Here is a 14,989-nt window from a genome sequence, read left to right on the forward strand (position 1 = left end):
CTCGACGGAATTAAACGAATGACTTGTCATGCCCGTAGTGTATAGTGCCTGGCACCGTTTCCCACCCAAAAACGCCGCCGAACTGCTGTCGGACAAAAATGTCAAAATGTGCCAATGTAACCAGGCAAGCCAAAATCAACCAGAAATAGCTTAAGGACAAAAGCCACCCAGATTCAGGGGTGTGCGATACACGGAATGCACGCCGTACTCAGTCAACAATACCGGATCTCATACCCAGGAAATAAACCAGCAGTCTCGCAAGACAATCATTCGTATGCACGTGAGTCGAGAAGAAAATCGTTCCTTGGTCTAACGCCGACGCCGTGGTTGTAAGAGACCACGTTGGAAAAATAAAGACGCTCTCGTTTCATCTTCGTTCTTCGATTTCATGCCCCGTCGCATCAGTCCGTCAGGGATATGCAATAGCAGACACTCTCATATTCGGCCTTGGCCGTATATGTCTGCGATGTCCCCGAGGCGGCTTCCACGGTCGTCGTCGGCGTGGGTTGAACCACCTTGATTTGTACTGTCTCTTGCGAAATCGGACCGACTTGGCCGTCATCCAGAACCTGCATCTGCTGGCAGTATGGATTGGCGGCCGAAGGGTTGTCTCGCTTCTCCTCCATCTTGATTCGGCGAGGGTAGTCGGCGATGCTGTCTCTCTTGGAGTGGGAGTTCGAGCTCCCTTGAGTGGCCTGCGCTATCTGAGTGCTTGTCGTCGTCACAACTGCGGTACTGCTGTACTGATATTCCTTGGTCGTCTCGTTGATGTACAAAAAGAACTCCATGACCGTGCTATTCCACCAACAGAACCATGGCTTGTCGCCGGCCTGAGCCGTTGCCTTGCGACTCAGCATACTCGACACAACTTCATCTTCAGTCACATAATCTCGCTTCGAGGACGAGCTCGACGGGAAGCTATCCTGCGGCACAATGACCAATTTATCGTAGAACGTCATGAATGTCAAAGCAGGGCCAAAGCTGAGGTCATTAGAGTCCATCATCATACTCAAATTCTGAGTAGGGTTAGAGAAGACGGGCTGCTGGGCACCGTAAGTGAGTGAAGAAGAATAAGCGCTGTCGTATGAGTCTTCGAATGTGATATTGCGTTGCTCGTCCGTGCCTCCAACGACAATGGGGATCTTGCCCGAATTGAGGCAACCCCACGACACCCGGTAGTCCGAATCAGCCACGCAGAATTTCGACTGGTTTTTAGGAGATGCGGGAATAGCGTATTGGCCAGTAGGGAGCGTCAGCAGATTGGTGGGCGTGGCCGTCACTGGAGTTGCGTCCATCCTGGGAGTCTCCGTCACCGTCACGATATGTGGGCGACTGGGCTTGTCCCCGTGGTCTTGCTCAGCTGCCTTTCTTGCTCCTAACACGCCGCCAATAATACCACCAATGCACCCTCCAATAAGCATAACCACTCCCACCAAAACTAGCGTCCAGACCGGCAATCCACAACATGCCTTTTTCTTGCCTTTACTCTTTAATTTCTCTTCAAATGCCATGACCCCAGTGACTGGCGGCTCTTCTAAGCCTCTATTTCCATTACCGTTACCGTTACCGATACCGCCTCCACTGGTTGTATTCTCCATCACTAGGGTATTTGAGGAAACCTCCGACATGGGTGGTCCAGCACGCTCATTATGGAGAGTTTCATCTTGTATGATGCCAGCATCATTGACGGTCGCAAAGGTGCCCTCCACTTTAGGAACAGCATTTTCGGGATAACGAGAGTACGGAGGAAGTTGTTCAGTATGGCCATCCGGTCCAATGAGGTCGCCAAGATCGTCATCGGCTCGGTTAGGTGGTCGCTGATATACCTGCGCGTTGTGTCCGGGAAAGCCAAGGGGGACCATGGAGTTGTCAATTCCGTCATCCTCTGGCACCACGTTCTGTGGGTACATCGCATACGGATGCTGAGGGGCAGTCGTGTCCTCCAATGGTCGGTCCACTGGCCGTAATGTCGATGTGGTGGCCACACTGGGAGAGCGACTAACGCCGACCTGCGGGTACATCGCATACGGATGGCTGGGACCGGTTGCCCCTGTGTAAGGGCTCAAAGCCCGAACGGGCATGGAGAAACGCGAGGAGGCACTTTGGCTGCGACTGGTGATGGAAGGAGCGGTGGACGCGACGGAATTGCGATTTGCTAGATCCACCCCCTTCGGAGGAAGACTCGATCTGTGGGGAGTTTCATCGAAAGAGACCCGAGCCTCATCGCCGAAAGGGTCCTCAGCTAGCTCGGCATCAGTTGGAGGAATGGTGTTGTAGGCCTTAGGCTGCTGCTGTTGTGGTACTGAGCCACGAAGGGTGTTGGAGGAGACACTGGAGGAGATGGAGGGGCTTCGAGGGGTGAGAGTGGCTTGTTCGGAATCAATAGGTTCTAAGGAGTATTCATCGGAGAAGACATTGGGGTTGGAGGAGCGAGCAGACATGGAACGATGATGCATTGAATCGATTTGTTGAGACGGGGGTCGCGAGGACTGCGAGAAGGAACGGTTGTGGTCGGATGATAGACGCCCAGACATGGCGTTAAACAGCCCTGTCGGGCTACCTGTTTGTTTCAATCAATCTCTCAGAGGGATCGGCCAGTCACCTGAGTCGACTGAAGCCGGTTATCGAGTAGGGGAGATTGAGAGTAAGAAGGAGGGCGAGAGAGAACAAGAGCGGGAAAGAGTGACGAGTCGGAAGGAGAGGAAGGGGACAAAAGAGTGATAAAAAAAATCACGACAGCCACAAGAAGCGAGGAATCTAAAACGATAGGATGAGGATAGAGAGGATTAAGCGTTGGTGGGATGAAGTGGGAGAGGGTAGGATGTCGTGATGGTGGTGGTAAGTGGTGGTGATTAGTAGTGGTAGTGGAGGGAGGAATGAGAGAAGAGGAGAAGGGAAGGGGAAGAAGAGCCGAGTTTCAAGCCAGTCAAGGACAGTTCAAGTCAGTCGACGAGTTGGGGACGGAGTGGCTGCTGCCTCAGGAAGCCAGGGCCGCCCGAACTGTGGCCGAAGGGGGTTTAGCGCGGACTGGAAGTGGGCAAACGAGCGAAAAAAGTGGGCGGCCTGTTTTCTTTGGGGCCCAAGAAAAAGAGAGTGACGCTGGATTGCAACAATAAGAATAATAATCAATCAATCATCAAGCTAATGAAAACGAAAGGATGGATTTGACATTGAGGAAGTAATAAATAATAACTAACTATCAAACCATTCATTCTTATTGCGTAGTCAAGAGATAGATACTCCGTCCCCTCCCCGTCATAGTCGATGTGTGTTCTATTTGTGGTATGTAGCTACTTGCTGCGCCTCGCCACTACGGGTTACTTACTATCTATCTATCTAGTCGCGCTGTCGTAGTGACAGATACGGGGTAGTCTACCTCCTTCTTTCTGTTCTGCCGTACTGGCCTAGAACACTCATTACCCACTTAATTTTATGTAGGTAAGAATAATCGAAAAATGAAGGGGGGGAAAAAGAAACAAAAAGAAAAGAAAAATTCGAATGACAGACGTGAAACGCTGGCCATGGTTCTTGTCATCTTTCCAGGCCTATCCGGCTGAAAGTATGAGGCAAAGTTCCCCGGCAAACAACCGGCGTGGAGGCGTGACCACTCAAGTAACGCACCCACTCCCACTCTCCTCTCTCTCTTCCCCCTCTCCCTCCTTGCGAATGAAGCAACTTTGGGCCTGAAACACCACCAGACCTTTCTTCCCCCCCATCGTCGTCAGAGGCGCCTGCTGCAGCAGAGATGCCGGTCGCTTCTTCCCTTAGTTCCAAGCGGTGTGCTCCGGATTCATCCCGTTCCTTGGCAGCATGACTTCGCTAATTCCCAAGTATCACATCTACGGACCTTACCAATTTCCATAGGTGATCTTGATCCGATCGGTGGATATTTTGTTTTTCTGCGTTGTGGGCGCTTCTTCTTTTTCTTCTCCTTCTATTCCTTCTTTCCATTCATTCATCTTCCTTGGTCCCTTGATCCGCCCTATCCTCCACAATCAAATATGCCAAACTGAGCTAAACTAACCGTACACATGGAAACCCACAGCTTCTTTGCCTCGATCGGGAATGATCCGCCTCGAGTTCGGACAACCTCCAGGAGGCGGACTGTCTCGCTGGAGGCAAAAAGCGAGGAACGAGAAAAACTAAAACGGCCAGGACCAACCAAACTAGCGGCCACTACTGGAGACAGAGGGGTCTAGTCATATCCGCCCGAGTCTGAAGAAGGGTTCGTGAGGTGTTGCCGGTGGAACCCGCGAGGACCTAGTTGAAGTAGTGCATGGCTCGGAAAACTCTATCTGGCCGAATTCGGAAAGGCGGGCGCAATCCCTGGCTTGGGTAAGGATGCACGCATCTTCAAAAGATCTACGCGGTCTGTTATCATGCGCTCGGGCGATTATATCATAGGAATGGACGGACGCTCTTTTCGCCGTTTCCGGCCTGTCACACAGGCTTCGTGTCAGGTGACGACAGACACAGTGGATGAACACAATTACTGAATTATCATTATGCTAAGTGCAATAGTCTAAGCAAGTGATGGTAGCCTGGCTCGCTACCATGCATGATCTCCTGCCGGTCATCTATACCATGGGGTGGTCTGGATGGTGGGCGACCCATGGCATCCGGTAGGTACCTGTCTGTCAGGAACCATCTAATCAGGAGCCAATGATTGAGATGGGTGAAAAAAAGAAAGAAGGAAAGAAAATTTGGCAAAAGAAAAGCAAACACCGAAAGGGTGGACAGCTTACATCACATAGACCGGAACCTCAAACATGCAATAGACACGACAAAAATATGGGAATGTTCACAGAAATGTACACACAACAAACACAAGGAATCTATGTATTAGACAGCATCCCCAAACTCAAACTTGTACAGAGATGGTACTTTTGTACATAAACGAGTGGATACATGCCAGGACATCCCCGTCGACAATTTAGATCTTGGCCGCAGTGGCGCTCTGCTTGAATTGCTCTAGCTTGATTCGCATGTCTAGCCCCGAGCACTCAAAACTATCCCATGCACGCCGGTTCCATTCAGAAACCCACGGGTAGTCCACAACAACTTTCTGCAAGTTAGGACATGAGTCTAGGATGTGCTGGACTACATTTACCCAGCTTCCGTGCGCCAGGCCAATGGAGTGAAGGTCCAGTATCCTGAGGGTATTATTAAAGCGTGTCAGCCACATAATCAGATCTTCCGGCTCAACTGTGAGATACGAGAGCCTCAGCTTCTCGAGCCGGTTAGTTCGTATGTTCGCGGAGCTGGCTAGTTTGAATATTTTTGAGCGACGTGCAGGGGTATCAGCTAGACTGTGAAGGGAAAGGCTTCGAAGTTCTGGGGCGTGCTGAAGGATGTGGGAGAGAGCGGTACCTCTTGAGAAATCTAATGAGGGCGACTCTGTAATCTTGAGCGACTTCAGGCGCCTCCACACCCGAGCAAGGTTTGGATGCATGATTGACTTCTCGTTCGTCCGCGACTTGACAACCCTGCTGTCCAGTATGAGTTTCTCAACTGGGATGGTGTTTTCAGCAAGGACCGCATAAAGAGCGTCCTCGATGTACACGACTTTGTTCTCCAAAGTCGACCCTGCCCTGGTGAGCGTGAAATGAAACTCTTTGCAGTTGACTAACCGATTCAAGTCCTGCCTCAATGCTTTCATCTCTGGAAGCTCGTGAAGGGCCTTTCGATCGTAAGATAGGCGCCCCGAACTTACCTTCCGTGCAGCGCTGTGCCCGATATAGGGCACAGTTACATGCAACGACCTGGGAAGGTGATTGATGGTCGGGTCAATTGCCAGAGTGTGGATGTTTTCAATCTCCCTGGGTGTGAGTCCGGTATGTTTCTTGGCGTGCAAGGAAGCAAGAATGGACGAGTATGCCAGTCTGCCCACCCTCTGAGAGACGAGGTAGAGGCTATAGAGCTCATTCTGGTCAAGATAGCTGGCGATCATGTCGAAGATCTCTGCAGGAAGAGTATCGAGATTCTGAGGTGCATTTCGGGGTTCTTCGGTCACTGCCTGCTCAGTTGTTGGCTGCTCACTTGATGACGGCTCGGTCGATGGCTGCTCGGATAGTGACTGGGATAAAAGTGACCTAACATCGAAGCCTGTGGGAGACCAGGATCTGGCCGAAGTCTCGTTATTTCGGACACACAACGCCCACTTCCCCCAAGAAACGCAGTTGCCCATAGCGAGTGACTGGTGCCGAGTGATGGCACGGATAAGGGTCTATGTCTGAGCTATGATGCCAGCTCGCTATAAATGATATCGACATATTCTGTCGTGGACGGCATGAGATGTCTATATACTAGGCCAATCAGACCGCAAGCCATGGTGACACGAGGATTCCATGACTTCCTAGAGTGATTGATTACAACTATAGCTTCTGGAAGATGGCGAACCAGGCAATGAGAAGGCCATGAAACAGCCGCCATCTTGTCCCTGTGTCTCAGACAATGGCGGGCTTTGCCTCTATCGAGGATTTATAAGCCGATAAAGTGCCTTTGTTCGTTAGTATAGCTTCAGATGATCAACAACGTGAAGCTCTCCATTGTCGAAGCCGTATTTTGGTTCTGATCAAGAAAGATGATTAAGCGGCAATCGTTCTTTCATTTTGGTGTTGGTACCCGGCCCGATTGGCTGAACCGTTCACATATCACAACAGTAGAGGAAGTTGCCCGTCGATGGTTCCACGCACTGGTCTTCAAAGAAACAGTGGATCTGAAAGTGGAGTTCTGGCTAGTAACAATTCACCAGTCAGACTGCAATCTGCTGAGAACCAACGATGACCAGGCCACAACAATCAAGAGAAAGACCCGGAGCCACTATAACCCCTCACAGTTCACAGCTGGCTTAGACTAGTTGTCTCAAATGGCCCACCATCGTGAACTCCCTACATTGGGTATGCCATGTGGTTGGGCTATCCGCTGTCAGGTACCCTGGACGTCCTGTGGGGAGACTACACATTCACAGCAGACACAACCGACGGAGTCCGCAGAGTCTGTCTGAAGCCCGGCCAGACCTTTCATTTAGTCCATGTTCCCAACCCCTCAATCTGGATCGTGAATTATCTCCCGCCAGTCAGGTCTCGACACTTTGGTTTGGAAAACAGGCTTAGGTGGGCATAAGGCTGCTGCTACATGTCTGACATCAGTCCCTGGGTCGTGTAACCAGGAATCGCCCAGGGCCAAGTGGAACTGGCGAAACTCGTAATCGGCCCAGTGGTACTTCTGGGATAATCCGACATCACACGCGGGTTTTCATCGGGGCCTGCAGGTTCTCGAGCTGGGGCACCCAGATTCGCTGTGCTGTTACACATCTATTGGTGGATGGGCAGTATTGGCTGCCTGAGAATGGAGTCACTGGGATTCTCCCTCCAGCGCTCTTGCACCCTAGGGATTTTGGTGTCGATTTGCAGTGATCGGTTCCAGTTCTTTTCCGATTTTGTTGTGGATATGTCTAGCAAATTGGTGGACGTATTACTTACTTTAAGCGTACTAGTGGGCATGCATTGGTTCTCGTTCACACGTCAGGCATCTTCTATTCCTTCGGTGACGCATTTATATCACCATCGCTCGATCCCACGCACGGTCTTTTCCTTTGGTCTTGCGGTATGATCATCATCTTAGCTTTGCATGTCCTCGCACCTGTTAAGAGGTCTGAGTACGAGAAGTTTCGCAAGACTCAACAACAGTGGGCTTATATGATGTGCTGATAGGGTGTCCCGCCCTGTCTGGTATCCCCATATGCGAGCTTCCTGCATATCCCATCAGATATACATTACGACTTCGTTGCTGATCAGGCAAGAATGCGCAGTCACCGTGAGCTCGGGAGGAGGTTCCCGGATAATGGTTTTCATTCTGACTACATGTCATAACCATCGCTGGTTAGGCTGAACATGCAAGTCCATTACTATTCTCATGTGACCTTTCGTGTTACGCTTCTCGTTTCCAGTGGCGCACTCTCGGTGCCATTGTGTTATGCCTCCGGTGCACGAGGCGGCTGTAAGCCCCTTGGCGCAAAGCAGCATGGTCGTATCAATGACGATTGGTTTGGTACTCAAGCTTATTTACTGTACTCCATGGACAGGGCCACTGGAGCTGAGGTCTACAACTCCGGGGTCTTGTTGTGCAGTCAACTATAAGCGCTTCACGATACTACCCTTCATGAGTGCTTCCAGGTGGATATTCCAGCCGCGGTACCTCTATACTATCCAACCATGTGCACATGGCTGGGTGTCACTCAGCTGAGAGCAGGTGGGAATCCTCTGTATGATTGCCTGTAGCTGGCGTGTACTAGTTTTGGGGTACCATAGTACTACTATCAGCACTGTTCGTTGAAAATCACCGGTAGCCGAGGGTTGGTGGCATGACTTGTGCATGATCCTACGGAAATATATCTCCACATACCCAGTAACGCCGACGGAGGACTCCAATGCGACCCAACCACTAAGAAAGCCAATGACACCATATGAACCTAGATGATCAAATTGAAATAACGGCACAAAGTAGTATACTATAAACCTGAGCTCAGCTGGTACCATATCACCAGGCTTCACAGTGAAAGAACAAGAGGGCATAAGCGAGAAATGAGAGAAAGAACGCGGGGTAAGCAAAGCTAGGATTACTATCATGATCACCAAGGTATAAGAGTGCCATAACAAACTCAAATCTCAATGAAAGAACAATAATCATCCGTGATTTATGAACTATTGTTTGTATTCATCAACATAATCTCCAAGAACAATCGACGAGCTCGCTTACTCTCCATATGGAACCACGATCAGCACGATATGGTTTTACCTAAGCGAAGCTACGGAAAGCTTTCAACAAATGGGCCTATAGCAATTGGTAGCGCGTACGACTCCAGATCGTAAGGTTGTCCGATCGAGCCGGGCTGGGCTCATTCGCATCTCTTTTTGCTTTTGCTACTTTGCGCTCCCCAGTAAGCTGGCATCTCGTAGCTTGCATCACTCACTGAGGTTATGGCCATTGGCGCCGTATTGATCAAATTTGTTGCTATTGCGGCCTTGCATCATGGCTACCCATTAGTGTGTAGATAATGAAGTAGGGGTCTGTTCAGGAAGAGTCTGGCTATCAGTTCTCCACTAAATGAGGCAACTCGTAGTCTAATTGTAGCGAATAATCATGCAGATGGCATCCCAATGTAGCAAGACAAAGTTGCAGTGGGTATGCGTGATGCATATATGCCTCAGGCCGTCACCGGTCTATCTCCGCCTCCGCGCCCAAAGGCCGACCGACCGACCAGCTTCTCCAAATTCCCCCTCTGTCTATCATATCATACCTACTCCCCCAACAAGAGGCTTCCTGCCGCTGAAGCCTGGCCGCCATGTCGGACGAGTCGAAATCGAAAGGCTTTCCGGACATCTCGGCCAAACTGTCCGCAATCCCCAAGAAGTCGCTCTTTGAACGCCAGAAAGCCGAAGCGGAAGCCAAACGAGCCCGCGAGCAAGCCGAGACCGCCGCCGTGTATGAGGACTTCGTCAAATCATTCGAAGATGACTCGCCAGCTCACGACAGACATTCCTCCGATGGACGACTGAGCCGATTCCCGCCCAAAAATCCAGGCTTTGGAGGCCCTGGGAAACGGCATTTCACGAGCTCGGGGCCGCGCTTGAGCGGTCCCGGTACTCTGGGACCACCTCCTCCGAGAAAGCGCACACATGAAGGGTTCCAGCCAATACATCGGAATCGGGATACAGCGTCGGGGGTACTAGGCTTTGATAATACTGCACCGGCTGCCGCGTCGGCTTTCCGTGCGTCGGACGATGAGGATGAAGGAGCTGGTGATGCGAAAGAGGCTGAACGGGCTGCCGCGAAACCTACGTTATATCTTGCTTCTCTACCGCCGGGGACTTCACCCTCGGTGCTCAAGTCCTTGATACCCTCTGTTCTGACTGTCGACAATGTCAAGATCCTTCGCCCCCCAGGTCAGCCTATAAACGACCGGAAATCGGTAGCCGCCATTGTCACTCTGGCGAATGAGTCTGCGGCCTCGGATATTGATAGCACCGTCAGCGCCCTGCAAAACAGATACCTAGGATGGGGATACTATTTGACAATATCGAGACACCTTTCCTCTGCCGCTATTGGCTCGACGATGCCGGTCACTGTCGGCCTGTCTTCCGCAAGCTCCCTTCCTTTTGGCGCCAAGTCGATAGCGCCCGATATCCCTGGACGACTGAATCGTGCTCCACCCCCGGGGTTGCATCGTGGAGGATTTGCGCCGCCATCGTCGTACGGATCGGCCTATGGGAGGAGTGGTCCTTCTACTCAGGTTGAGGTGAAGGCACCGTCGGATCTGAAGCAACTGAAGTTGATACACAAGACACTGGAGAACCTTTTGAGTTATGGGCCGGAGTTTGAGGCACTGCTCATGAGCAGACCCGAGGTTCAAAGGGACGAGAAATGGGCATGGATCTGGAATGCTAGAAGTGCCGGTGGTGTGTACTATAGGTGGAAATTGTGGGAGATTCTCACCAACACCCGCCCCCCTGCACATCGAAGAGGCGGAACTCAACCCTCATGCACTATATTCGAGGGCGGTGCAAACTGGGCCCCTCCGGAGGCACATATCAAGTTCGAGTATACAACACGCATGGACGAGTTTGTAACGGACGATGACTACGACTCCTCTGACGAAGAGATGTCTGATTATGAGGACGAAAAACGAAATCTTGGTGGTGCACCACCAGCAGAGGGCCCTGGCGCCGCTAACGAGGGACTGGGCTATATGAATCCTTTACAGAAGGCCAAGCTAACCCATCTGCTTGCTCGCCTGCCGACTACGCACGCCAAATTACGAAAGGGCGATGTTGCTCGGGTTACGGCTTTCGCCATTGAACACGCAGGCGCAGGGGCTGACGAAGTTGTGGAAATGATTGTGTCGAACATCATGAACCCGTTTGCCTACACCGGGGCGAACCCTGATCGCGAGGCAGAAACAGGAATTGCCCGTCGGGAACAAGCAGACCTAGCCAAGGACAATCCCGCCGAGGAAGGGCGGCCATCGACGAAGGAAAATCTGGATACATCAGCTGCAAAGTTAGTTGGGCTTTATTTAGTTTCCGACATCCTCTCATCTTCCGCTACGAGCGGCGTGCGACATGCTTGGCGGTATCGGCAGCTCTTCGAGTCTGCGTTGAAAACACATCAGGTGTTCGAACATCTGGGGAGACTTGAGAAGGATTTTAGATGGGGACGACTGAGGGCCGAAAAGTGGAAGCGCAGCGTTGGCACTCTTCTTCACTTGTGGGAAGGCTGGTGTGTGTTTCCGCAGTCAAGCCAAGAACACTTCTTCCAGATCTTTGAGAAGCCGCCGCTCACCGAAGAGGAGCTACGAGAAGAGAGGGAGAAGGCCGAGGCCGAACGCGCCGCGAGTGCATTCTCCAAGAACAAGAGCCGCTGGAAAACAGTCGATGAAGATGCTACCTCCGGCAAGTTTGATCCTGGGCGAGCCCCTGAAACGCATCCGCACCCAATGGATGTCGATAAGCCGAGTGCTGCACCGGCAGGAGCTGAGAGCTTTGATGGGGAATCTATGAGTGATATTGATGGAGAGCCCATGGAGGACAGTGACCTGGAAGAAGCAGATGGAGAGCCCATGGAAGAAGACTCTGCTCCAGAGGAAGATCCCAGAGAGTCGGAAGAGCAAATTCAAAAACCAGCCGATCCACCAGCCCAACCGGAGTATCAACCGCCAGCCCGAAAGCCGCGGCCCAAGGCCGAAGATATGTTTGCCGATTCGGACGACGAGTAATATAGGGCTTCTCGGGTATGGGTATGGGTGGTGAAGGTGGAACGATATGTCTATATTACATAGTTATAATGTCGGATTACGATACCTTTCTCGTACTATGGCATATTCCAGAGGAGCTAAGGATGTACACTATCTAGTACCTTACAGCAATGCTGGTTGTAGATGTAGATTTCGGCAACAGTGAAGTTGTAAGGAGCGAGTTCAGTGTGATGCTGCTGCCTTAAGGGTATTAAGGCACCGACCCTGGCGGCGCCCCACAATTCCCCTCGCGACGGAAATACTTTTGATGTTGATGTCAACCTCGACTCTTTCCCTCCTGTCTATCCCACTGCCACTGCCTCATCTCTTCGCATCCTCCTCTTTTTAGATCTCCTAAATAACACATCCGTCAAAATGGCCGGTAAGTTCACTCTTGCGCCGCCGCTCTCCTCGATGCGACACCCCATCTACCTCGTCTGGTGTTTTGCTGCCCCTCCCTGAGGCTCTTAGGCCCCCTCCACGGCGAACATACAACCACCTTCACATACAATCATGACAGTGAAAGCTAACGCAATGCCTTAATCATCTAGACTTCCAGAGCATCGCACGTACGTATTGTTACCTCCATTCTGGCCCCCGTCCCCCGTCGACCAGGGGATGACCTGCATGCATCGTCGCATCAGGCAGACCCCTCCGATTCCATCTGCGTCGCAGATACCCGAGTCTACCCAATAGACTGCCCATAACATGGCCTAACATATGTCGCTACGAACAGAGCAATTTGTGCAATTCTACTACCAGACCTTTGACGCGGACCGTCAGCAGCTGGCCGGTCTCTACGTATGTTGAATCACCCCGCATTCCACCATTTGCAGGCCCGAGGAACTAACCTATATATCCCCAAATCGATAGCGCGATAACTCTATGCTCACCTTCGAGACTGCCTCCCAGATGGGTGTTGCCCCCATCATGGAGAAGCTGACGGTTAGTATTATCATCAGCCTTCACTGAGACCCATTATCGGCTTACTGACCTATGCAACGTAATCATACAGAGTCTTCCTTTCCAGAAGGTCCAGCACCAGATCTCCACTCTCGATGCTCAGCCCTCTGTTAACGGCAGCATCATCGTCATGGTTACCGGTGCCCTTATCGTACGTGCCCTGCTTTTGTTGGCGGAAGATGCCTTCAATTCCTTCGCGCAAAATGAACCGAGGTTGGCTTGCTGTTCGTTTGGCTTACTTTTCGCTTTTCTTTTCTTCTTATAGGTCGACGAGGAGCCCCGCCCCATGAACTACACCCAGACCTTCACTCTCAACCCCGAGGCTGGCAGCTACTACGTCTTCAACGACATCTTCCGTCTCATCATGGGTTAAATTGCGACGCAGGGGATTGGCGGGGATTTGATGTGACGTGTGTGATGGGTGATTTAGGGGGCCCATGGCTTGGCCTATTCAGTAGGCAGCTTTTATGAGATGAAGATAATGAATTAGTTATAAGAGGATCGACACGTGCTTTTGGTTGCTGTGTTTCAATCTATTCCCCTTCCTTCATTGTGAACGTTTCTACTATTCTCTTCCTGTTCACTGATACACGCATACTATCTATCTATTTCTTTTCACCGTGGGATATAGATGGCATACTGTTCCATGTTCGAGCCTAGAACTTAGTAATGAGCAGTCAATGACATACAGCTGCGCCAGCAGCGATTGATACATTGCAGCCAAGAAGTATAGTCTATCCAAGCAAGGTATATAGGTAGGATATACATGGCATCTTGAATAGAACGGGACAAGAAGTACAGTTTTGCGCTTTTGCATCTCCAAACCACTCGACCACATACCAGACTTTCCAAAAGCCAAAATCCAACCATACAAAGAAGATCTCACTGATCCCTCAACAAAGGCGTCTCCTCCGACGGCAAGTCCTGATCATCCTCAGCCACCACCTCCTCTTCCCCGGCCCCTCCCCTCACAACCTCAGTATCCTTATCATGCCCTTCATGACTATGTCCCCGGTTTGGTCCCAGGAACTCAAAGAACACACCCAAGCAGAGCAGCGTTCCCTGCAGACAAGCCGTCACAATCAATACGCCCCATGTACTCCACCCCTTTGGACCTAATCGCGCTGCGAGACTGCCCGCCCAGACGAGACTGCCGGGCGTTTGGATGCACATCATGGGGATGCTGAGGGATCCGACGCAGCGGAGTCGCAGAGTCGTGTAGATCTGGGGGAAGTATTGGATTGAGGCGAGGAGGGCGGAGAGGATGCCGCAGAAGTTGGACCATGCCTGGAGGGAAGAGGGGCGAGTGTAGCCGACGGCGAGAGTGGTGATAAGCATGAAGGCGGCGTGGAGGATGCAGATGACGGCGACGGTTACGGCGGTGCGGTAGGTTGGGCTGGATTTGGGGAGGTGGGCGGTGTTCCGGGGGAAGAAGAGGACGAAGAGGAATAGGCTGGATGGGTTAGTTGGTGGCTAGTTTAGGATGGGATGGTTTGACGACGATGATGGGGTTCTTACATGATGAAGAAGCAAAGGCATTGGGTTCCGACTTGAAGAATTCCAAGGATTCCTGCGAAACAGCCCATCCCATTGACTTGCTTGCAGCAGGCCATGTCGTGAAGGCTTTGTTGTTGGGAGATCACGTTTGCTAGTGCCGAGGAACCAGATGTGGTTCCTAGGAGGACGAAGTACGGTGAGATGCCGAAGGAGGTCTTCATGGTGAGAATGCGGACATGTTGGGGGGTGTAGGAAAGGAGGATTCCGAAGACGATGAGGCTGATTACAGTTAGCTTCGGTATAATGTAGGATACATAATGGTTAGAGTAAAAGACGTACATGGAGAGGATGAAGTTTTTGATATCAGGCGAGGCCAGATGCTCGCATCGCGGATTGGAGAGGTCCATGTCGACAAGCTATGACTGGACCAACACAAAGTCGTGTATATACCCGATATATGGCTGACACCAGCCAGAGATAACTGTTCCAGACAGATAAAATGAATCAAGTCAATTAATTCAGCAAGCGGGACGTCGAGCACAGCTGGACCTGAAGATATACCCCGAGCATAGGGGGCGGTTTAGAGGGAAGGCGGAGGCGGCCCGAGACAGCGGCGGATTATTGGATCCTAAAACAACATTCTCATACCAGCACACACCCGCGTTGATTGGACCTGTGAGGCAGAGAAAGTGGATGAGGATGACTTGTCAGGTAGATAGTAGGTACTAAGTAGAT

General features: G+C 51.3%; 7 protein-coding genes across 7 annotated transcripts; 3 read left to right on the top strand and 4 right to left on the bottom strand.

Annotated features, from left to right (window-relative positions):
- Window positions 1-401: 401 nt before the first annotated feature.
- On the bottom strand, window positions 402-2,534 carry An16g04350 (hypothetical protein; the record flags this gene model as incomplete). The annotated part of the gene is made up of 1 exon (XM_001397709.3): window positions 402-2,534. One exon carries the CDS (start codon window positions 2,532-2,534, stop codon window positions 402-404), a length of 2,133 nt encoding a protein of 710 aa, XP_001397746.1.
- A 798-nt stretch (window positions 2,535-3,332) lies between these two features.
- Window positions 3,333-4,648, bottom strand: An16g04360 (uncharacterized protein; the record flags this gene model as incomplete). The annotated part of the gene is made up of 5 exons (XM_059745096.1): window positions 3,333-3,404; window positions 3,589-3,819; window positions 4,025-4,112; window positions 4,261-4,437; window positions 4,584-4,648. 5 exons carry the CDS (start codon window positions 4,646-4,648, stop codon window positions 3,333-3,335), a joined length of 633 nt encoding a protein of 210 aa, XP_059604787.1.
- A 285-nt stretch (window positions 4,649-4,933) lies between these two features.
- An16g04370 (uncharacterized protein) lies at window positions 4,934-6,187 on the bottom strand (the record flags this gene model as incomplete). The annotated part of the gene is made up of 2 exons (XM_059745097.1): window positions 4,934-5,680; window positions 5,714-6,187. The coding sequence occupies 2 exons, from the start codon at window positions 6,185-6,187 to the stop codon at window positions 4,934-4,936; spliced, it is 1,221 nt and encodes a 406-aa protein (XP_059604788.1).
- A 494-nt stretch (window positions 6,188-6,681) lies between these two features.
- An16g04380 (uncharacterized protein) lies at window positions 6,682-8,282 on the top strand (the record flags this gene model as incomplete). The annotated part of the gene is made up of 7 exons (XM_059745098.1): window positions 6,682-6,739; window positions 6,932-7,082; window positions 7,172-7,403; window positions 7,461-7,705; window positions 7,800-7,883; window positions 7,952-8,102; window positions 8,178-8,282. 7 exons carry the CDS (start codon window positions 6,682-6,684, stop codon window positions 8,280-8,282), a joined length of 1,026 nt encoding a protein of 341 aa, XP_059604789.1.
- Window positions 8,283-9,346: 1,064 nt separating this feature from the next.
- Window positions 9,347-11,776, top strand: An16g04390 (uncharacterized protein; the record flags this gene model as incomplete). Its single annotated transcript, XM_001397713.1, has 1 exon — window positions 9,347-11,776. The coding sequence occupies one exon, from the start codon at window positions 9,347-9,349 to the stop codon at window positions 11,774-11,776; it is 2,430 nt and encodes an 809-aa protein (XP_001397750.1).
- Window positions 11,777-12,169: 393 nt separating this feature from the next.
- Window positions 12,170-13,130, top strand: An16g04400 (uncharacterized protein; the record flags this gene model as incomplete). Its single annotated transcript, XM_001397714.3, has 6 exons — window positions 12,170-12,176; window positions 12,346-12,363; window positions 12,531-12,595; window positions 12,668-12,739; window positions 12,810-12,908; window positions 13,023-13,130. 6 exons carry the CDS (start codon window positions 12,170-12,172, stop codon window positions 13,128-13,130), a joined length of 369 nt encoding a protein of 122 aa, XP_001397751.1.
- Window positions 13,131-13,358: 228 nt separating this feature from the next.
- Window positions 13,359-14,661, bottom strand: An16g04410 (uncharacterized protein; the record flags this gene model as incomplete). Its single annotated transcript, XM_059745099.1, is given in 5 exon segments — window positions 13,359-13,413; window positions 13,447-13,491; window positions 13,543-14,210; window positions 14,276-14,533; window positions 14,594-14,661. Coding segments are annotated over 5 exon segments (1,094 nt in total), but the record flags the coding sequence as incomplete, so codon positions are not given.
- Window positions 14,662-14,989: the final 328 nt, after the last annotated feature.

The sequence above is a fragment of the Aspergillus niger genome, assembly GCF_000002855.4.
Source record: "Aspergillus niger supercontig An16".
Lineage (NCBI taxonomy): Eukaryota > Fungi > Ascomycota > Eurotiomycetes > Eurotiales > Aspergillaceae > Aspergillus > Aspergillus niger.